Source organism: Ictidomys tridecemlineatus, chromosome 10, assembly GCF_052094955.1.
Source record: "Ictidomys tridecemlineatus isolate mIctTri1 chromosome 10, mIctTri1.hap1, whole genome shotgun sequence".
Lineage (NCBI taxonomy): Eukaryota > Metazoa > Chordata > Mammalia > Rodentia > Sciuridae > Ictidomys > Ictidomys tridecemlineatus.
In genome coordinates this window covers 34,576,107-34,600,785 of record NC_135486.1, presented here as the reverse complement: position 1 = coordinate 34,600,785, position 24,679 = coordinate 34,576,107, and the positions used below count along the sequence as shown (strand labels likewise).

General features: G+C 40.2%; 1 protein-coding gene across 6 annotated transcripts in view; it reads right to left on the bottom strand.

Annotated features, from left to right (window-relative positions):
* The window catches only part of Srgap2 (SLIT-ROBO Rho GTPase activating protein 2), a 242,166-nt gene that overhangs the window by 129,518 nt on the left and 87,969 nt on the right, over positions 1 to 24,679 (bottom strand). For all 6 annotated transcript variants that reach the window (XM_005329485.5, XM_021729234.3, XM_021729235.3 and 3 more), the window contains one exon: positions 19,502 to 19,694. In XM_005329485.5, coding sequence (XP_005329542.1) covers positions 19,502 to 19,694 — 193 coding nt within the window. The remainder of the gene's footprint in view (positions 1 to 19,501; positions 19,695 to 24,679) is intronic.

Genomic DNA, 24,679 nt, shown 5'->3' with positions numbered 1-24,679 from the left:
TCTACAAAGGCCTGGTGCTGCAGGAGTTAACGGAAGGTGCTCAGAGCCCCAGAGCACACAGCTATTCTAAGACAACACATAACAGGAATACCAAGGGTCCATGAACTCAGAGGGAGCAAAATCGCTGGTGCCTAACGGCGCCGGAAAGCATGTTGACACACTGCATGCGGTTACACATGAAAGGCAAGTGCAGAGGAAAAGCAGTTTTGAATCCTACCCTATTCTAATTTGGGACTGGCTTTGGGCACCTACTAGAGGGCTGTGCCACACCCCAGCCACTCTGTAAAATGACCCTTCATTCTCTATTCTGCGGCCTCAGTTAACCCCTTATTTGCCTTAATAAGAGCCACGACAGACATTTAAAAGAGAACTATCAAAAAATATGAAGTAGAATGATAATTCCATGTTTGTACAAATGTCAAAATATACTTAATGTCATGTATAACTAAAAAGAACAAATAAATATAAAATAAACAAATAAAAAAGAAATATTAAGATCCGGGAGTCGGCATGGATGAGCCTGTAATGAGAGGATTCCTGGCCTGGATTTGGATGATCCCCAAAACCACTTACCACCTTGAGGCAAGTATGAGATAGAAGCCTTAAATAGCCAGGCTCCTAAGCTCAAAAGACAGCGGTTTCTCAAAGTATGAGTCTTCAGGACCCCAAATCACACTGCATCAGAATGACTGGAGTGTTTGTTTAAATGTTGATTCTCATGCTCCTTAACAGAGATTATAATTCACTAGAGCAATGTCCAGAAATCTGCCTTTTAAAGAAGCAGCCCAGGTAGTTTTATATATGCTCCAAATTTAAAAACTGATGCTCTTAAAATGATGTTGTTCAAATTGTAGGATACAACTCAATAATGGAGTTTTTTTTTTTTTTTTAATCAATTTACTGGCTGAGGTTGTGGCTCAGTGGTACAGTGCTTGCCTGGCATGCGGAGGGCACCACATAAAAATGAAATGAAGGTATTCTGTCCACCTACAAGTAAAAAATATATTTAGAAAATCAATTGACAACTAGCATTTCTCAAAAAATTAAATATAAAAGTGGAACAGAACAAAAGAATGAAGTAGAAATATCAGAGTATATCACGAAGAGTGAAAATAAGTACTGTTTTGTAAAAGTTATTTATTTAATAATGCAAATGCTTGTGTATGTGTGCATTCTAGCCTACACATTCACAATCAAAAATGGTCCTACATTCTAAGAGATAATTACACACTCCAGACCCTTTTGAGAATCGGAGGATTTTCTTCCAAGTATTTTCTTCCAAAGAAAGAAGGAAAGGAGAAAGGGAGGAAAATGTACATACATAAACGTCACAATTTACATGTAAATCAAGGGATCCATAAACTTCTGGAAGCCCATCCCCTGGGGACTTCTCTGGAAGACAGTTCCTACAGTGTCTAGTACTCTGGTTATAGTGGGCACTCAATAATTACTAGCCTATGCCAATATCTTCCTCCTGATGGTTATAAATGATCATTAATATCCTTGTTATGCACCTTTAAGGTAAGTGGCCCCCCCATGTTGGTTCTCTTCCTCTCATATTTAGGGTGACCATAAATGCTGAGTTCAACAGTGTTCTTCAGAACATCCGGAGAAAACCCTTGGTAAATTCCAAGAATGGGAATTTTGAAATTAATGTGTATGCGGCAATGTTGCTGCTTCCCAAGGAACACACTCCTTGCCTATGGGGAATCTCTACATGCTCCCTACAAGGATAGGTAGTGGGAATGGCACTGTTTTTTTTTTTTTTTTTGTATTCTGATCAGTAAAACCAATAGAGGACCATCAACTTTATTCCCAAGTGGGTGACTTCTTTGCCCCATGACACAGAAGCCAAGTCCCACCTTCTCTATATGACCAAAAAGGATATAAATCCCTTAGTTCTCTGTGGAGGATTCACACAGGGCAGACACAATTAGAAAGATATCAACAACTCCAGCTTGATTTTCTTCCCCCACTGATCAATATTTATTGTATTTCAATTTTTTCCAGTACAACCTAAAATATAAAGTACGATTTTGAAAATTATGTTCTGCTTGTATGCATGTCAATATGAAAAATCCTTAAATTCCTTGGTAAAGAGGTTTCTGCCTTTGTAATATTCAACAATATGACAACATGGCTGTAACATTTTAAATGGTTTCCCTGTATCCAAACTTACTGTTCTCCAATTCTCTTTCCTACATTACTGTGTGGAACTTTTCTATGCTTTTACATGTGTAATACATTTAAGTCCAGGTTTGTCTGTACTGCAGGAAGGATTCTCATGATCTGCACCTGCTCATCTTTCTACCCTTGATATTTTTCTCATTCTCCTTTTTTCTCATATCAACACAAACTACTTTCAATTCTATGCCAAAATGCTGTTTGAATCCATTTCTTTGCATACGTACCTTTCCCTCTTTCTCAAATACTGCCCTTGAGTCTTTGCTAATATAACTCTTTTTTGCTAATATAACTCTGTTTTTGGAAATCCAGTTCAGATGTAACTTCCTCTAAATTATTCTTTTTAAAAATTTATTTCAATTAGGCATATATGACAGCAGACTACCACCTCATTGGTTAAACCTATCAACACATAGAGTTAAATGGGGGTAAAAGTTTTAGAAACCAGCCTTTGCTAAGGGAGGCATAAAAAGAAGTGATATAAAGGGATAAGGTATATGGAGAAGGGGATGGGGTGGATAGAAGAATGAAGGGGGAAGACACAGACTCAAACCCCAAAACTATTCTAAAATTTCCTGATGCTTTTCAGTAATTTGTTTTCATGCAATGGAAATTGGCACAGCATCTAGGAAGCTTTGGGTCCATCTGTTTTTTAACTTAAGCTGTAGGCAAGATTCAGAACATCTGGAATCAGCAGCACTGACCAGGTTATATGTGTCTAGAGGAAAGAGAAATAAAATGAGTGTGTGGGAGATGGAGTATGAAGGATACGTGGGGAATCTGGAAGCCATTCCCAGACAAAAGGAGAAGATGGCCAGGTCAGAATTGATATAAAGGAGTTTTAGAAGGGTCAAAGCATCTGAGTAAATAAAGTCAACCAATGAAATAGCAGGGTATTAGAACAGGGAGACAGCAAACAGTCTAGTAACAGGTCTAACATTCTGCAAGGTTGGATGTCCGTGAACAATGCCCTAGGACTTCACCCCGAGGGACCAGACCAAGATCTCCAAAGGTCTTAAGTCAGCATGTTACAAAAGTAGAAACAGTCTGCCCAATCATAGCCCAGGGCTGACATGACAGCTGGATCCTGGGTTCCCTAAATGCAAAGGAGTGATCACCAGAATGGGAGGGAGAATGTGAGAGAGTAGACAACTTGGTAGAAATGGGCAAGGGTTCTCACTTGCAGCATGGTTTGCCCAGAGTTAGGGTTGACCCAGGAACAAGGGGAAATGTCTACAGGAGGTCTGCAGAGCACATTCCTCATCTGGCCTATGATCCCAGCACTGACTTCTGTTAATGCCCTGATTTAATTTGTGGATAAGCAGGTCCCTCACTTCTCCTGAGGCCAATCTCTAGTCAACAGAATGGATTAGGCAAAAGCTAGTTCTGGAAGGAAAAAAATAAATAAATACAAATAAATAAACCAAATTGTATTTCAAACAAATATTATAGCAGCCAGGCATACAGTACATACACCTTGGAATCCCAGTGATTGGAGAGGCTCAGGCAGGAGGATCTCAAATTCAAGCAAACCCTGAGCAACTTAGCAAGACCCAGTTTTGAAATAAAATTAAAAGAACAGGGGATTTAACTCAGAGGTAGAACATTCCTGGATTTGATTCCCAGGATGGATGGATGGATGGGTGGATGGATGGATAGCTAGAAAGAAAGAACAAGCAAGCCAAACTGAACTTCTGGGCTTTAGAAAGACCTTATGAACTAACTTTTGAACACTGTTTTCACCCTCAAGGTTGAAAACAAAAATTACTATAAACCAGTATTAAAATATATAAGTTTTTTCCAGAGGCATAGGTTAGCAAGTTTGAAACTATACTCTATACAGTCTGAGACTAAGCAACTAATTGAAAATTTTATGCATAAGAGGAGACTTTTTCCTCACTGTTCAGAAAACAGTTACAAACATGGAAAGGGAAGAAAATTAAATGTAACATGGCATTTGAGTGAAATCAAAGATATTTTGTGAATTCACAGGTTTTAATATTTATAAATACAGTATCTGAATTAATGATGGTTCAACTTATTGGGATTTTTTTGACTTCACAGTGGTATGAGAGCAATATACATTCAGTAGAAACTATACTTTAAATTCTGAATTTTGATCTTTTTGCAGGCTGGCTACATGTAATGTAATTCTCTGTGGTGATTCTGGACAGCAGCAGAGATGTCAGCCATGAGAGATCAGGAGTACAAACAACAGATACTCCACAGTGTACTCAGTTGCTAAGTGATGATATTCAGTAAGTTGGATGCACTAAATGTAGTTTTGACTTATTTTCAGTTTACCATGAGTTTATCAGGGTGGAATTCCATCTAAGTTGAGAAGCACATATATAAAGATAGAAAGAGATGTGGGCATAGAAGTACATGGGGCAGGGGTATGCATACATCTACCTACTACCTGTCTACTGAGAGGGACTAAAAGTAATAGTAGCCCAGTAACAAATAACACACTCAGCACCCATAGTTTCTAAATACCCTACCACACAAAAGCAACAAGGCTCTCTGAAAAAAAGACTGACTCTAGAGCCAAAGCAAGAAAAGTACAAGATGAACTTGGAACATCTTGTGCTAGAAATTAAGGAAGTACTCAAAGAAATGACATGACTCATGTCAAAAGGACTTGGGGGCCATCTTGATGGGACTCCAGTGGGCAAATCTGGAACCATATGAATATTAAAGTAAATAAAGATGGTAAAGGATTACAGCCTGTTGAATAAAATAAAATTCACAAGTTCACATTGATAGAAACAACCAACCAGACCCCCCCTCCCAAAATGGGGGTGATGGGAAATCTCTTTTTTACTATAAAATTCCAACTGATAAATGTAGAAGGAATGATGATAACTGGAAAAATGACTATTTGGTAACCACTGTAATAATACTTGACTTAAATAAGGATTATCAATGGATGCTAAAACGAGGGAAGTGAAGGGCTTTACAGTACCTGATATTCACACATGGTCTCAAAGTATCTCTCCACAATATACGCTTAATTTACAAAGCACAGAACAGAATTGACTTTTCAGTGAAGCAACCTGGTAGATCCCACTTTTAGCCAAATGGTCAAAGTTAACATCACCAGTAATAGGACAAATCATCAGCAATGAGTTCTACTAGGCTGCACTTACAAGCCTAAGAAATGACCCCCATGGCTTCCTGCCAGACGTCTACAACCTGAATCTTATCATAAGGTAATAGCAATAATTAATAGAAATATCAAATTTAGGGACACATAAAATAATTGGGCTGAGTGCTCCAAAAAATGTCAGAGTCATGAAATGCAAAGGAAGATTTGAAAATCACTGCACATTAAAGGAACCTAAAGACAACTGAATGAATTGCATAATCTTGAATCTTCCTTTGCCTCAAAAGATGCTTTTGAAACAACTGGAAAAATATGTATGTCTATGAATTAGACAATATTATTGTGCCAATCTTCATGTCCTTATTTTGATAACAGAACCGTGACTTTATAAGAAAATATCCTTATTTTTGGTAAATACATACATATGTACGGATATAAGGGCAATCATGTCTGCAACTTACAAGTGTTGCAGAAAAACAAAATACGTCTGTGGGTCGTATATATAGAGAAAAGTATAAAGCAAATGCAGTGATATGTTAACACTTGGGGGCAATTTGTAAAATGGCATATGAAAATTCTTTGTACTATTGAAATTTTTCTGGAAGTCTACAATTGTGCTAAAATTTAAAGCAAATTTTTATTTGAAAGATTCTCTTCCAGAGGAAAAGGAAGTCATTTCTCCCATTTCTCTTTAACAATAAGTATATGCTACTTTATGTTGTTTTTTATTTAAACCTCTGTTTTCCACATGACACCAGGAGCTTCCTGAGGGCAGGGCTTGGTCCTCTCTATGACCCCAGAACCTGAGCAGAACCTGTTGGTCATAGTTGAAGATGAGAATGAAGCTCAGTATTTACTACTAAATCTCATGTACTTCAAGTGACTACAAGCTTCATTCAACAACTCTGGTTCTTTGACCTTGAACTCTATGGATTATCAGAACACACACACATATAGGCACAAACTGAAACTATTTTACTTTAAACAGCAATCTTCATGAACTAGAATTATGGCTTCTTCTTCAGCGTATATTTAATTCCTAGCACACCTATAGCAAAGAATAGATGTTCAATAAATGTTTGCTGAGGGCTGGGGATTTAACTCAGTGATAGAAAACTTGTCTCGCATGTGTAAGGCCCTGGGTTCAATCCCCAGCATGGGGGGGGGGGGGAAAGTTTGCTGAATGATCTCACACGTCAGGATTGGTGTTCACTAACTTTCCACACTAATGGGCAAAATGACTAGGAGTAGATTTGTTTTCCAAAGGAGTAATAATATAAGGATGTTCTTAGCCTCCAAAACAATAAATTATTTTATCAGAGATGTTCGAACCAGTTGTTTCTGGCTAATCTGAGTGGAATGAAAATTTGCTCAGACCTGATTAATTATCCCCCACCCCTCATTTGATTAAAGGCAACAATCACAAAGTTTTCTTTAATTTGGTACCAAGGAAGCCTACTAAAGATATATTACATAGGTTATTTTTCATTATGGCTTCCCTAACTATGTTGCAAAGTGTACATTTCCTAAACGCTCATCATCTGGCTGGAAACTCAATATATGGCTTAGAGTCTGGGGATGGAGATAAAGAAGAGGCAGTATTCAGGATGGCGGTGTGGCTCAATGGTTGAGCACCTGCTTAGTATGCACAAATCTATGGGTCTGAGGCCCAGCATCACTTAAAAATTGTTAATTTAAAAAAATAGAAGGGAGAGAGGAAAAAGGGATAGCACTTTTAGGAAATTTTTATTAGCTATACTATACTGAGCTACCTCCAATTAATGAAGTAATGGCATAATTGACATTTAGTAAACACAAGGCTTAAAATCCAACACAAAGCCCGTAACAATATCTCATAATCAGAATATCATAAGATTCTGGACTTCTTTGGGAGGTGCTGATAAAAGAGACCATGTTACGCACCTGCATGCATATGTGTTTGGGACTCTGTGATCAGGAAGGCTCATATTTCCACACATTACCAAACAAGGAAAAGGCTGTCTGATTCAGAACATGTACAAAAGGCGGAGCAGGAGGGAAGGAGTCCAGGAAGTCAATACACCTTAGAAGCTTGGCATGTCTTTACTGTGCCTATCTCCCTGGGGTCCCTTCGCTTTCCATTCAGAGTCCACTCTATAGCCTGTGCTTTGTTTCCAAGGAAGTCTTCGAGAGGCATCATTTCCACCTGTACACTGCCCCAATCCTGTACAACTTCCTCCTTTTGCTAAATCCTCTAGATGCTGCCTATAAATTCAAAGAATTTCAAACATCAACAGAAACCCCTACCCTCAGCCCCAGAACTTCGTTCTGAACAGCTGTTGTTTACGAGGGTTCAGACTGAGAGTTGCCAGACTTGCTCTGCAACCTCGACTTCAGCTCAAGGCTGCCAGAGAGATGTCTGAATTTCATGCAAGGATGCCCTGTCTCCACTGCTTAAGCAGAAATTGGCAAACACAGCTCAGCATCCTCGATGATAATCCTAGTTTGTTCGATTCATTTTCTAATCCGGGTTCTTTCACCAGCTGCACCCAAAATATGTTAAGAAGCAGATCTGGGGCTGATTCATCCTCACTGAATTGAAAACCTCAGGAGCAATGACAGGAGGGAGGTAGAAGCAGGAGCTAGCAGAAAAAAAAAAAAAATGATCCTGAAAAATCCAAACCTTACTTTTTCTCATTCTCCCTAAATCCTTCATTAACACTGAGCCCTTCCCATATGACTCCGTTTCTCCTCACAGCGTGATACTTTGGTGCAGTGTAAGAATTAGATATTAAATCTTTACTTCAATTAACAGGGGACCAAATCTAATTGAGAATATCAACCATGCTATCTTTTACCTTTTCCTGATTGAGCCAAGCATGAGTTCTTCCTGAGGACTCCACCTTCCCTGCCTTCCCAGGGACTACTGGAACCTCCTTTAAATGGGGTCCTATTTTTAGATTCATGTGCGCCTGTATTCTTATTATTCTCTCTCAGCCTGCCTGATTTTTCCCATTTCAATGACAAAAGTCTGTACAGAAGAGACAGTATTCTCCTCTTATCTTCTAAACCCTCCCACTCAAAACAGTCAGCTCCCAATAAGATGACATGCTTTGGCCTCTAAAAAAGGAACTAGATCAAAGACAATTCATTTAATTGGCCACAAATTCCTGAGAACTAAAGACTCTGAGAACCAGCCACACATTGCTTCCGGTGTCTGTCATAGAATTATTATGGGGCTCACAGGAGCAGAGAAAATGAATACTATACACTCCCCACACCCAGGCACAAGGGACATGCTCAACACTATCTTTACAGCATGGAGCTGAAAGCCTGCTGACATTCCACTGTCAGATCCTAGGAGACACAGGAAGCCTCAGGAGTCCCCAACATCCTCCCAATTGCTCATAAAAGCATGTTTTGCTTCTGCCCTTCCTTCAACATTCCCTAACCTAAAATGATGAGATAAGGCCTCTTATGCAGAAGCTTGGGAGCTTTTGTTTGGCCTCATGAAACCAACAACCCAGTATATCACATTCTGTTGTGCCCATGGGTGAGGCTTATACTACAGTGGCCTGCTGATCTCAATGGCAGACATTACAGGAGGCTCAACAGGACTGGCCTTCTTTGACTGAGTTGTACTATATCTTTATATAAACACCACTAATTTGGCAAGAGGGCTAACTATTGATTCCAAGAGGACAAGGAAACCAGAGGATGGCTGTATGACAAATTTCCCCCTTTTGATAATAATGAGGCTAAATTAAAAATAACATACCAGAGTTGAACTATATGATACCCTGAAAGACAAAACATACAACTGCTGAGTTTTTGATAGGGACTGGCCATATAATTATTTAGAGTCACAAAATTGAGTATGTCCTGTCCAAGGGAGCCATACCATAAAATTCAGGAGAGTGGATGAGTTTGTCATTCCAGTGGGCCCACAGGGGTCTCTAAGGAAAATGGAGATGGACATATTACCTAGCCAGGCTTAGGAAAGGTTAACTCTGAACAGAAAATAACCAATGAATCTAATGTTTTACCTACCTTAGCTATGCTCATTCTCCACTCCTGGGGATGAGAGTAAGTATTGCTACTATGTACATTTACCAAGTGCCAAGTTCTGTCCTAAGGTTTTCACATACATTAATACACTTAATCAGCATAAAACCCCATGAGGCAGGTTCTATTATTATCATCAATTTGCAAATGAAGAAACTGAGGTGATAAGGAATCTTCATCTGCAGTAACATAGTAAGTATTGAAATATAGGATTGTGAACCTAATAAATCTGGTTCCAGAAACTGTGACCTTAACTATCATGCTACTCCTTTCAATGTTGATTTTTTTTTCAATACCAGGGATTGAAACTAGGGGTGTTTAACCACTGAACCATATTCCCATCCCTTTTTATTTTTTTATTTTCAAAAAGGGTCTCACTAAGTTGCTAAGTTGCTGAGGCTAGCCTAGAACTTACGATCCTCCTGCCTCAGCCTCCTAACATTCCACTGTCAGATCTTAGGAGACACAGAAAGCCTCATGAGTTCCTAACATCCTCCCAATTGCTCATAAAAGCATGTTTTGCTTCTTCCTGGCCTTCTATCATTCCCTAACCTATAATGATGAGATGAGGCTACTGGCATAAGGCCTCTGGGATTACAGGCATGAATCACCAAGCCCAGCTCACAGTGTTGATATATCAGCTACCTTTTATTCAGTGTCTATTAAGTTATAGGGATCAGACTGATGCTTTACATACATGATATCTAATTCTTAGAATGACATTTCAAGGTAAGTATTACTATCCATATTTCATAGATGAGAAAACAGAGGCTTAAGGCAACACACTCAAGGTCACACAGCTATGAGTGGAAGAGACAGGTTTCAGACTCAAGTGTGTCTGGCTCAAAACTCTAAGCTCTTTCTACTAAGTCATGACTTTCCCAAGGAGCTTTCAACTGGATTTTTCTTTGTTCTAAAGACTATCTACCTCCCTGTACTGCTGATCCACAAACTGTTTTCTTGTGTGTCTTTCCTCTGACTTTTTACCCATATGTGAGGAGCCCTCCCAACTCTTTAAAAAAGACCCAACCACCACCAAAGGTTCTATGCAGCCTGGGCCAGTGAAAAACACACCAAGGGACCGTTGGTTAGTTTCTCAATAAGAATAGGTTGAGCCACGGGGAAGGGAGGCCAAACCTTGCTCAATTCCAGATGCTACATCTGGGTAAAACTCTCCCAGAGGGAACAAACAGCTTCCAAATATGTCCAAAATGAATGAATGACACACTGGACCCAGCAAGTCAGGGGTTCTCCTTTCTGGTAATTTCATGCTTCTTCTTACTTCTCCTCTTAAGGTCATCCCATACTCAAAAAGAGGAACTTTCTGGTCTTCCACCCTGTTCTGATTTGCAACCACAGCTATAACATTCTCCATGGCCAATTGACTCTGTGCTTTTCAACCCAGAGCTATCCCGTGAGACTGGTGAACAACTCTGAACTCAACTCCAGAGAAGGAATCCATCAGCAGTAGGTGTCATAAATGCTGATACTGTGCAAGTTCAAATACTGGGCCTAAGGCCAAGAACATAGACTCTACAATAATTTCTCTTTAATTAATTATGGCTAACCTCCCACTGAAAGGAGTATTGCAGGTTGAATGTCTACCAGATTCTTCAGATAGCTAAGTCCTGCTCCCCCAAATCCCAACAATAACACAACTCATGAACAAATAATTAAGCAGATTTATTTTTCATTGTATACCCCCTTAATATACTGTTAATTTAAAATTGATGAGAATAGGACATTATCTTGTTCTTTCTATTACCAGAACCTAGACTGATATCTAGTACATAATTAGGTCCCAAAAATGTGTGCTGAATAAATCACTATAAATATATATGTTTTTGAATTCCTCTCTACTCTCTGAAATCTGAATACAACTGACAATACAAAGGAAATCTCCCTTTTTTTCTTTCTGAGTTTCTTCACTGTTGGAAATTACAAACATTTTCAGTCTTAAATATCACCTCTTTAAAACATACTCAAATCTCTTCCAACAATCCTGACCTCTCTTTAAGCCCTACATATAGCTGTTCATTTTCTGTCAATTACTAAAAAACACTGGCTTCAATATCCTCCATGCATTTTAAAACTTAACTTCCAAAAACCAAATTTCTCATATCCTAGTCCTTCAAAACAGATTCCTTCTTCTCACTTCTATATTTCTGTTAAGGTACCATTAATTTACCAGGCACTAAAATCTAAAAAGAAATTCCCTGGATCTCTTTCTTTTGTGTTTCTAAGCTCACTGAAATCTGAATCCCATCAGTCAGCAATTCCTGGAGGTGCTTCCTACACCAGGTGCTGTCCATCTGTCTCTAGACTGTAAGCTCCAGGAGTGCAGAGAGCAGTATCTGTCTTGCCTGGCATGTGTCTGGCACAGGGTCAGAGCATAATACATATTCACTAAGAGGATGGAAGGATAAATTCCTATTCTTTCCATTCCTACCATCCTACCCTAATTTAGATCCTTATTATCTACTGCTATAACTGGTTTTCCTGTCTCAAATTTCTTGTCACTTAGCAAACTATCACCAGGTTAATCTTCCTTAAGTAGAGTTCATACCTAAGCCTGGACAATAAGTTATTCAAAGTTTCAATGCTTTCCGGTGTCCACGGCATAGGACCAGATCTCTCAGTCAAGAGCCAGGGCTTTGCATGATGTGCCTCCCTTTGCCCAATTCCTCCATATCCACTTGTACCCCAGCCAAATCAGTGTAGTCCTAATACCCCAAAGAGCTGTGAATTTTCCTCCAGCTGTGCCCCTTGTGTCCAGAACAACTTCCCCTGCCTTTCTCTCCATCTATCAAGATCCTGTTCTCATGAAAACTGAAGGGAGATCTGAGGAATAGAAGGGATGAAGGGGAGGGAGGACACTGTTTCTCACTGTTTCTCTGGGACAAAAAGAGAGAGATGGGATCACAGGTCAAGCTTTGCCATGGGAAATACTGGGGAATGAAACTGACCAAATTATATTGTAATATTGTGCGCATGCATGAATACTTAACAACAAATCCCACCATTATGTACAACAATAGTGCACCCATAAAAACATGTGAGGGAAAAAAGAGATCCTATCTGTCTTCTTCTGAGCCTGGATCAAATCCCATATCCTAGCTGAAGTTTCCTGATCACAGCAACTATGCATCCTTTCTTCGGTAGCACGTACTTGATGCTACCACATATGGCCTTACACTGAAGATTTGTGTTCTTGCATTCAGATAAGATTTCTTCCTGATTTAGTAACAAATCTGAATGGGAAAGAACCACTATTTTTACTTCTGTGACTCCCTCCTATAAGAATATAGAATAATACCTTTAAAATGTTCAACAAATATTTGTTGAGGAGAAGGAAAAGCAGGAGAAAGAAAAGATGTTGACAGTGGGTTATCAAATAGCATGAGACCTCTGCAAGGAACACAGCAGGAGAGCAACATAAAAGTATTTCTCTAAAAATGCAATAGAAAAAAAAAAGCTACCTCAAAATAAAACAAAGAAATGAGCTATTAAAAGTAAGAGATCAAAACCAAGTGAGCTGTCTGAAAGGTAATTTACAGCAAGTCTATGTAAAAAAGAAAAAAAAAAAGCAACCAGTGCATTATCAATTAGAATCCTGCTGGGTAATATTAACACAGATTCCACTTAAAAGAGATAATCAAAGGCTCAGCAACAAATAGGAATACATTTATGCTCTTCAAGGAGCCAAAGAAATTGCAAGAACATTTTCCCTAGAAAGGCTTCCTACCCTCACATAATATTTTATCTTTGCTCTTAATCAAACAGGCTGACAGAATTTCAGACATTAACAGAGTCTCAAGGATGGGGAAGCCATGTTACCTATCTTAAAACAGAAGAAGGCAGAATTGAATAATTGGTACAGTTCTGTGTGCAGCATCTCTCACTGTTTCTCTGGGAGAGAAAGAGAAGGATGGGACCATTGGGTCAGGCTTTGCCGTGGAGTCGAAGCTGTGTGGGCTTTAATGAGGCTGTCTGCACTGAGCACAGTGTGGGAGAGGACAAAAGGTGAGCAGAAGCAAAGCAGAAGAAGCAGCAAAGCCAAAAGAGCGACAGGATAATGGTTTCCAGGGGAAGAGAAGGTTTCAAGAGAAGATGAAAAAAAGCAGTTCCGCAACATTTGTCCCTCAATGCAGTCACTTAAAACTGCAACAGAATGCCCAACCTAACCCCGGATGAGAGGCTGCAATGGAAGCAGGGTGAGAAACTGGCCTGGAAAAGGGTGGTATGAGTCCATGTGGACTGCATTCAGCCCTGGTAAACCTGTCCCATCCCAAGTGGAATAGTTTCCATGGCCCTGAGACGTGTCTGTCCAGAGCTGCTGCTGGCAGCTGCTCTCCTGGCAGCACAGAGAGACAAATTCATGGCATTGCTGGGCCAACAGCTGCTACAGCTCCGGGGGAGGTGATGAGTGCCCGCTGAGATGCTCTGGGCAGAGAATGAACTATTCTGGGACCAGTCCTAGAGTCAGCAAAATCAAGGCTACAGTTTAATGGCTGAATGAAAATACAGTACAATTGCCACTCCAGAGATCCAGGAAACCAAGAGTCCTTTCTCTGGCCCAGCTTCTTGGACTTCAGTTGATTACTGCCCTCACATTTGGCTCCATTTTTTCTATTTCCAAGGACATGACTTGAGTTTCGGTCCACATTAACCTCACCACTGGGCAGCCATACCTTAATAACAGGTCTTCCTCCTCCACTCTCTCCACTGCAATTGAGCGTATGCATTGTTGCCATAGTAACCTTTCTAAAGCACATCCATCATTATGCGCCTTGCTCAAAAATTATCAATGGCTCCCCTATGCTGACAGAATAAAGCCCAAACCCCATCACATGGTATTCATAAACCTCTGAAATCTCCAGGGTCCTACCAACTTTTCCAGGTTGATTTCACTATCATGTTGATGATTCTTGTTCTTCAACAAAGCAGGTAAATTGTCCACCTGCCTTGAGTTTTTTACACCTCTGGGCCTTTACTAATACCTTTCTGTCTAAAATGCTTCTTTCTCATTTCTTCATCCTCCTTTTACAACTTCTGCATTGTCTCAATTATAGGGAACTTATAAGATCAAGACCTAGTATTGGCACTTTCATTTTTCCATTTCTTATACATTGAACTTCACCTTCATGAAGTTCTCCCTAGTCCTCCAACCAGAACAAAGCCCTTTATATGGCTGGGTGGCCATGTTCTTTTGTGCACCTGCCCTTTCACAGATCACAGATGAATATTGTGGCAGATACTGCTAACTGTTCTCCAATATGTTTCCCCTACTTTTATATATTAATAGAAAACTCTGCTTTCTAATCACTCAGAGCAATAACTACATTTCCCAGCCTCCCTTGCAATTCAGCATAACCACGTGACCAAGTCTGGCTGGCAGGGTGTGAGCTGAAGGCATGTATGTGCCACTTCCAGACTGCATCTTTAAAGAATAAAGACATATTTGCCCTTTGCCCTGTTGCTTTTCCAGCTGGCTTGAATGGGGACCTAGTGGCAGTGAGCCATCTTGAGTCATACAGACAAGGACAGCTCTCTGGAGATGGAAAAGGAGCCTGAAACAGTTCTGGATAGCTAACACTCAAACTATTACATGCAGAGAAAGGAAACCTCTATCATGTGTAAGTTATTACTCAGTGTCTGTTACAGCAGCTACGCTTATATGTTAACCAAATCAGACATACCTAAAATACCTTTCCTGTGATAAAAGGCCAAATTTTCTGTTGCCAAAAAATGTGTCAAGTTTGGCCTGGTGGTGTCACTTGCCAAATGCCTGTTTGATTTCAACAGCAAGTGTCTCTATGCAGCAATGCTTGTACTATGCAAGCACCTTGGTTACTCAACACAAAATGAGTGGAAAATGGAAAAATGAAAGAGTTATTTCCTATTTTTGTATTGAGAAGCAGAGGTCTCAACACTGCACCCATAAGACAAGGGTAGAAATCAGCCACGGGGACTCTTCAGATGTTCAAGGGTTTAAGAAGGTAGGTTGTGGATTTAATTGTGAAGAAAATATAAGGTACAAAATACTGAAAAATTATCAGGTGAAATATAATTCAGAATTTCACATATGTACTTATAATATTACAATCCACCTGCTCCACATAAAACTGCAGTTAGACTTTCAGCTATTTGACTTATCTTAAGGAATAAATCATGTATGAAAGTAGGGTGTTGACTGGATCGCTCTTATCCAGCTTCTTAGCATCTTGTTTATATTAAGTGCACTTATATGTATGTATCAACTCTTTATTAGGCTGTACCATGTGAAATTGTTATCACGTGACCACATTTGACCACTTAAAAACAGGAAATTAACAGATAGAAAGCTCCTGAGCTTGGGGATCACATCTTTGCATCTCTCATGATGCCTTATACATGAAATTATCGATAAGATATCACTGGGAGGAACTTTTATCAGTCTTCTACTTGAAATATTTCTAGTTCCATCAGACAACACTATCCTACAGGTGTTCTATCTTTTTCCTGCCTGGTAAGGGGGAGAATATCTAACTCTCTTTCTTTTGAGGTAAGAATTCCAAAGCTTATTTTAGTCTCCAAAGGAATCAGCACAGTGCACAGTACTCAGTAGGTTTATAAAAGGGTATGTTGATTAAGTAGACTTACCCAGGCTAAGACCAGAGGTAAGTTATTGGTATAAACCACCATAATGTGATGGACAGAGGAGTGGAGAAGTCCCCCTCTTCTAGGTTCTCGTACCACCCTGTACTTTTTCTTCCCTTAATACCTACCCCAACTTTAAACTATATACCTAATGGAGTTATCTGATTAATGCCCATTTCCTCATTCTATTGTAAGTGCCTTATGGACAGGGAAGGGCTTATTCACTGCTATATCCCAAGGCATATAAAGGAGTTTAAGGAATACGCAATGGATTAGTTAAATGAATGTGTAAGAAGAACCTTGCCTGGATCCCACGCTAGTCCCTACACTCACTTACCATCAAATATCCCTGTCTCCCCTCACCTGTTAATGCTGTTCTCTCTTTTTCTACAGAAATCTGCCTTTAAAATCTAACCTAAGTCCTACATGCTTCATAAAAACTCTCCTAAATATTCTAGATCCTGTATCTCTGATATGTATTTCTGATCTTTTATCATATCTATGTCCTACATAACACCAAAGATTTCTTAAGAAGAGCATATTGCTTTATCCTCTGACTGCTTCCTATAATCAAAATCCTTCTTTCCAACCAGATATGACCCCCTATGTATATATACAATACACTTCTGTTGTCTCTTCCAATACTTTGTTCAATTCTGAACACAGGACTGGCTCTCAGTAAATATTCATTGGCTATATAAGAAAAAATAACACAGGTACCAGCTTTATCAAAAGGGAATCAGTTTTCTTGAGTTTTGGAAAAAAACCATCCTATTCCTTATATGTGATCTTAGTGCAAGTCAGACTTAGAGATTAACACAGCTGTATCCTAATTTATAATTTATAAATGTACTTAAATGAGAATATGATATAATGCTAAAAATTAAATGCTATTTTAAACTTAGGAGGAGTTCACCAACCAAATAAATCCAACTTTAAGCTATTTTCTAAAGCAAATAATTCCTCCCCCACGTCTTCATTTATCACATACTAAAATAATAGTTTATTATCAGATGATTCTTTTATCTTTTTGTTTGTTTTTAATTTTTTTCCTGTTGAGATAGACATGTGATTCTTAAAGAGAACAGAATTGGGGAAAGATGAGGGACTTTGAGGGGAGAAAACATCTGGAGGAAAATCTTATTCTGGCTGGTACTGAGAGTGTCATACATTCTTCTCCATCTTAATTTCCATATTCATTGCTCAAAGTTGGCTTAAAGAGGATAATTTCTGCCTTGTATTATTTGGAGAATATAGAAGAATTGAAAATAGGGGGAATAATATAGACTTGGCATTAATTATTTTTTTAATATGACAATAGCTGATTTATCTATTAGGTATAATTCTTAAAATTCTCATTCATTTACTCATTCCACAATATTTACTGAGCATCTATTTTATACCACATATTCTGCTACACACAGTGGGACACTGAAAAATGAATCAAAACAAGATTGTGTAGTCCACAAAGAGAAGATGATACAGATCAGACTGCTAAATGAATAAAATGTTGTAAGAATTTAGTAAATGGAGAACATTTTTTCTTCTGAGAGAATAACTAATGTTTCTTAGGGAGCAGTTTATATGGGTCTCATGACTTACACACACAGAGATGTGAAAAATGAACTCATAAGCTCAATTAACAGATATCAGCCGCCCAATGGAGTGAATGATCTATTTGGCTAATGTATGCTGGACCAGAAACAAGAAACAAGGTAGAACATTAGTTGAGCCAGATGTAGAGGGGCTTGAAGGACAAACCAAGAAGTGTGCGCTTTTGTGAATAGACAAGCACTTCTTCTATTCTTTTTTTTTTTAATATTTGTAGTTGTAGATGGACACAATACCTTTATTTTATTTATTCATATGTGGTGCTGAGATGGAACCCAGTGTCTCACATGTGCTAGGCAAGCACTCTACCAGTGAGCTACAACCCCAGCCCAAGAAGTGCTTCCTGAACTTCAACAGACTCTCTGTCACCTGAGGATCTTGTAGAGTAAGTCTGGGGTGGGGCCTAAGGCACTAAATTTCTAACAACCCAGATGATGCAGATGGAAGATCACACCATAGATGATAGGGAGTCATTGAAAGTTTTGTACACAGAAAACTGTCTCATCCTCAGTTGTGGCTCAGTAGTAGAGTGCTTGCCTAGCATGTGTGAGGCACTGGGTTCAATCCTCAGTGTGTTCCAGTAATTCTAAATCTGATCATATCTGGACCAAGCAGATTGGAATGGGGAGAAGCTGTAGACTTTGAACCTCAATAGTGGCTCTTCACAGGATGGGAAGCTTTTACATCATCCTATTACCCAGGCCCCCCTCCTCAGATTCTCATTTAATTGTTCTAGAATAGGAGACCACACTCTAGAGCTGCAAAAAGTTATCCAAGGAGGGCTGGGGTTGTGGTTCATGGTAGGGCACTTGCCCAGGATGTGTGAGGCCCTGAGTTTGATTCTCAGCACTGCATATCAATAAATGAATATAAAAAAAGTTATCCAGGAAATTCTGAGATGCAGTCAGGTTTGAAAACCTCTGCTATGGATAACAGAATAGGTATTGCAATCATTCAATCAAAAGATGATGCTCTAAACTAGAGAACAGCAATGTGAACAGAGTAAAGGGGTCCGGTGCATAAAAGATTGTAAATGTAGAAGGAATAGACCTTAGTAACTGCATAGATTTAGCTGTTTGGCTATATCATTCATTTCTTATGATTAAAAATGGTTTGATGAGGGCTGAGGCTATGGCTCAGTGGTAGAGTGCTTGCCTAGCATGTGTGAGGCACTAGGTTTGATCCTTAGCACCACATATAAATAAATGAATAAAATAAAGGTCCATACATATAAAAATATTTTTTTTAATGGTTTGATGAAATGGTTGAGTACAGAAACTGGACCCAGCCAGCCTACATTTCAATTCTAGCTCTACAACTTATTAGGGATATGTGTATGTGATCTGGATTAATTTTCTTAAACTCTTTATGTTTCAGCTTCCTCACATGTAAACCAGGAGTAATAACAATCCAAACAAATGAAGTTATATGCATTCAGTTAGCTGACATACATGCAAAGCCCTTAGAACCATGACTGACACATAGAAATGGCTATAAAAGTCTATACTGGCCAGGCGCAGTGGCACAGGCCTGTAATCTCAGCTATTCCAGAAGCTGAGGAACATAAGTTCAAGGCCAGGCTCAGTAACTTAGTAAGAACCTGTCTCAAAATAAAAAATAAAAAGGATGTGGACTTACTCAGCAGTAGAGCACACCTGGGTTCAATCCCTAGAACTACAAAAAAAGTTTACTGTTATTAGCATGGCTCATCCTCTAGTCAGATCTCTACAAGATGGAGAACTACACATTACATGTAAGATTAATGTGAAAAAGGGAAGGTCCTTGAGGCTTTTGATCAATTTGAAGTCATTGGCTCATGAATCCAACTGGATCTAAGTGGCATCTTCAGTCTCCCTCCACCCCAGATCCCACTCTCAAGGACTTTAAAAACAAAGTCCATAACCATGGAGTCCATACTTGAATTGCTGGTCCTTGGTGCTACGTGTCTTAGCCAGGAAGCGCTCTGCCAGCTTTTCCAGGTTGCGGGAGTAGTCCATCTCAATCTCGGCCTTCTTCCGGAAGAAGTCCTGCAGGTCCTGCAACAGCTGCACCCGGAGCTCACACTGCTGGTCCAGGCATTTCATTTGCTCTGTGAGCTGAGCCCGGATCTCTGCCACAAAAAAAAGGAAAACAGTCAGATGAACAGCCCTGAAAAACATACTGCACACCCTGATCATTTTCTTGTTTCCTGTCCCCTGGGGAGTTCAAAGCCCTTCATCAAAAAGCCTAAAGTCTAAACTGGCCATATAATGTGAGGCATATCCCAAAACTCCACCAACTCTTTATGGAACATTGAAGAACACTGTGGATCAGAAATCTGCTGAATAATTTAGGAGAAATATTTATTGGACATAATAATATTCAGAGCTAAAATTATTAACCATTTTACTGAGTTTCTGACATAGTGCCAAAATTTGGATTCTCCTCTAGCAAAAGAGCCCAAATAAATTATTGACCTTATGAGGTAGGTACTACCACATTCCCATTTTAAAGATGAGAATACCAAATCTTGAAGAAGCCAAGCTAGTAAGTAGTAAATCTGGGGTTCAAACCCAGACAGACTAACTTTATTTTTCATACTTTTCCCCATAATTTCAAAAATATCTTTCAGCATCTTCATCTAAGGTGAAGGTCAGGATATTTTAATGGTGGTAGAAAGGGACCTGTCAAATGGTGACCATCAAGAACGAAACAAGCACCATGACTTCTGGGCAAGCAAACCATTCAACATCAATCATTTCATAGTTTTTAATGTCACAGTACGTAATTGGGAACTGGGGTATAACTAGCACTTGTGAAGCCCTGGGTCTGAACCCCACCACCACAAAATAAATAAATAGCTTTAAAAATAAAAAAAAGAGTTGACTTGAAAGATCTTTTTCACAAAAAATACCATTTATATCTCTGCTGCTTCATCCTCATGGAAGATGCCTCAGAGCATCTGTTATGTCAGAGCTAGAAACATTTCTGATTAAGCTCTAGTCTGGCAGATTTCTGGCTAGTCTGTCCTTGTACAGGGCTAGCACACACCGTCTCTGTGGAACTGCAGCAATGGCAGCTCCAGATGCAACCAGATCTGCCTTGAATGCAACACTGCATGTTTTACTGACAAGAGACCTGGCACTCCCGGGAAGCGGCCTGCCAATACCAGAGTGCTTTTCAGCTCAGAGAAGGCCTGCAGCGTGGATCCTGCTGATGCTATGTCCCAAGCGCCATCTCAGTCAGAATGGAGCTATTTCTTTGATCCCTTCCCCCTGTAGGCATGCTCAGCTCCAAGTATATTAGGATATGACAGTGAGCTGCAAATAACTCAGAGGCAAATCTGGAACTGGGGTCATAATGCTAAAGCAACAAGGATGGGTAAAGGTACAATTGGCTTTGCCTTGGCGTAGCTTGGGAGCCATAATCTAGCCCCATCTTCATTTTGGTTTTCTGTTTCTATAGCTATCAGTATGCAACATACTCATATCTGATCCTTTGTGGGAGATCCGGCAGTTCATCCTCTTCATCCCCAGGCCTCCCCCTTGCCAACTACAACGTCACCCAGAACTACAGTAACCTCACCTGAACTGAAACTGAGCACCGGAGGATTGTTTCAAGCAGACAGAAGGCTGCACAGAAAAGCCGCCTAGGTCATCACTCATCAAAGCTCTCTTGTTCTGTGTATTTTCGAGTCTGATTACAAGGGTACGAGGGGGAAAGTTCTGCAGAGGTCATGTCAGGCACCTGGTTTTTGCCAGGGATTTCTGAGTCTCAAAGGTAAAGCCCGTGTCAAGACTGCTTCCTAGAGGCATCTGGCCCCCTTCTGTCTTAATGAAATGAAAAGCTAGCAGTGGTAGCCATGCAGCAAGCAGACTAGGTAGAGGTAGCATCCAAAGGACTCCTTGATAGTCCTTAGAACTTGTTCCTTACCTAAGAACCACCTATTAAAGTAAAATGGCTCTCTGGGTACCTAATCAGGAGCAAAGGTACAAGGGGAAATGGAAGGGAGTGAGGCTGTCAGGCCCCTGAGGATCACCTATGATTCACCCAAACTTTGCTTCAGTAATCTCTCTAACTAAGGGTAGAAACATAATAGATTGTTCTAGACTAGGCAAAGTCCTATGATACCCATGAAGTTCCAGAAGTAGGCCACTCCAGGGCTGTTCTGTCCAAGGACCAAGCACATCATAGGGGACCTCTGAGACATGTGAATTAGTCTAAGACACCACTAAGCACACCTAGCCAGTGTGGATTCCCACCCTGACTTTCTCAGTGAGTGGGCAGCATAGCACAAACTGCAGCCCATCCTCAGGTACCCTCTCTGGATGCTTCTGGGAAGGGTGCCTGTGTTTACTGGACACATTATATGAACTTGCATATATATTATCTCATTTAATTCTCAGCCTAATCTATAAGGTATCTCTAATTATCCCAACTGCATAGAAAAGGAAACTGAAATTAAGAATCAGTGAGTAATATACCAAAGGGTCACATAATTAGGCACATGGCTAAAACTAAATTAATGTTTGTCTGAGAAACAAAAGAAATAGAGCCCCAGCGTGGAGTCTCTATAGTCATTTCTGGGTAAGTCTAGGACTATGGCTCTTGGCCCTAGATTATCACCTTCTCCACCTACCAGTTGAAGTGTAATTCAGAACCCCAGCATCGAGTGTGCAGTAGCCTATGAACTCATGAGCTAGCCCATATTTTGACTAATCCACAAATGGACTGGATCCCTTCCATGCTTCTTCCTCTCAGGGCAGCTTTGAAGGAAGTGCTTTTCTTGTCCTGTGGTGTGTCAGTATGTCCAGAGGACAGAGAAAGGGAGAAAGCAATATCTACACCCCAATTCAGGAAAAGAAGAGGCTCTGCTAATAGATAGCACCTGCCACTGTGACTTATGTGTGATATGACACCACTGAGCATCTTCCCTCCCCCACAATTCCCCTCGAAGGAGAAGCCCCCTTTGCTACTGGCCTCAGAACATCCACACAGCGAAATTAAGAGACACTCGAGCAACCCCCACTCCAAGGCCTACAGTCCAAGACAGAACGGCTGTTCTATCCCAAGCAGAATGTGTCACTTCAGGCTTTGCTGCTGCCACTACTATTGCTGCTGTTGCGAAGACAAACAATGGTCCCCAAGAAGGCAGCTGTGCCAGCCCCGGTCCTCTGTCCATGTATATAAGGGGTAGAAAACAATAGGCCACTGAATGCCAACACGCCTGGGCCGTGTGCCCAGACTAGAGGCCCCTCTGCACCCTGGCCTACCAACAAGCCACAGGGGCAGAAAGAAGAAAGGGGCAATTTATAAAAACATGCAGGAATGCCTCCCAGTTCCCTTGTGTGCTCAGGCAAGTATGCACGTGCACATGTGTGCACACTCCAAGACACACGGCTCACACTACCCACACTGTGCTTCACCACACCAGTTCAAGAAGGCTTTCCAAATCCACTTCACAGTTGGATGAGAAGTCCTAAGAACTGCAGGGATGATGGGGCCCTTGGAAGTTCTTTTCCTAGAATTGCATGGGAAAATATCAAGCTTTTACCTTCTATAAGCAGCTGTGTCTTGGGAATATGAAAAATTTCCCCAGCACGAACTACCTGGAGTCCCATGCCAAAAATGACCTCCCTGGGGACCCAATAGAGCCCATTTGTTCAGTAAATGTTACTGACCCATCCTGTATGACAGGTACTAGATGATGGTGACAAAAGAGAACAAGACAGTGTCCAAGCCCTATCCTAATGAAACACAGCTTGACAAAGGAGAAAGACAAGAAAGCAAAGAATTGTTTTTGCTTTGAATATTCTTTACTATAACAAAGTTCCTTTACTATAACAAAGTTCCAACCTGAAGTCCTAAGATTTAAATGTCATCAACAGCAGAAAGAAAAGAAATAAAGCAAAAAGCTCCTTCTTGCCAGGCGTGGTGTCATATATCTGTAATCCCAGCAACTCGGGAGGCTGCGTGAGGCAGGAGGATCACGAGTTCAAAGCCAGACTCAGCAATGGTGTGACACCAAGCAACTCAGTGAGACCCTGTCTCTAAATAAAATACAAAAAAGGGCTGGAGATGTAGCTCAGTGGTTGAGAGCTCCTGAGTTCAATCCCCAATACAAAATAAAAACAAAAAAACTCCCTTTCACCAAAGTCTACTGCCCTCTCTTTATTCTGTTGGTTGTTTTTTTTCTTTTTTTTGGTCTATTTATTTGTTTTATTTTTCAAATAATATCTGAATAAAAATTCAGGTTCATTTGCAAGAGGCACCAAAGATTTTTAAACAGGTGTTTCTTGAGAATGAGAGTTGACCTTTGGTTGATGTTTCATCCAAAGAATTCAAGTCAAAATTTAACCTCATTATTTTGCAATTAAGATAGTCGTGTTGGTTACACAACCTAATGAATATACTAAAAAACACCGTGCTGCACACTTTAAAAAGAAAAAAATTGCAAGTATATGGTTTATATTTCACTAAAAAAAATAGTTTTAAAACTTTAACAACCACACAGCACATTCTGTTGAGTACCATCCTGCCAACTAAGGGGGAAATGGCCCCAATAAACAGGCACTGAAAGGAGGAAGGATTCTTGGTTTCTATTTCTCCATTCCAATGAGTTAGATCAGCTCAGCATTGAATATTTCTAAAGAAATCTTGGAAGCTGCCCCTCTGGACAGCAGGCTTGACAATGACATTGAACTCCACTGGCAGGCAGATCGCCATTCCATCATTTCCAAAGGGTGTCTGATCAAAACCTAACAAGGGGTGTTTGTGCACGGTTCCAACCCAGGTTCAGCAGACACACCCAATAAAGCTTCCCTTGGGGACTTCGGCCTTTTTGTCCATACGGCCACAGCTGATATCCTAAATACACCTGTCCTGGGAATTTGAAGGAGGCTTATTTCATTTTTGGCAAGATACCAAAGGATCATAGCAGGGTTGCAACAGAAGAAAACCAGCCCTAATAGGATACTGATCATTTAACAAACACAGCCAGGGCCCTGACACACCAACAACCTTATAGCCTCTAAATTATAACACCTGCCAATGCAGGTGGCACCATCCTCTAAAAAACCCTCACTTCAGAGAACAACCAGGAAATCCCTAGGACTC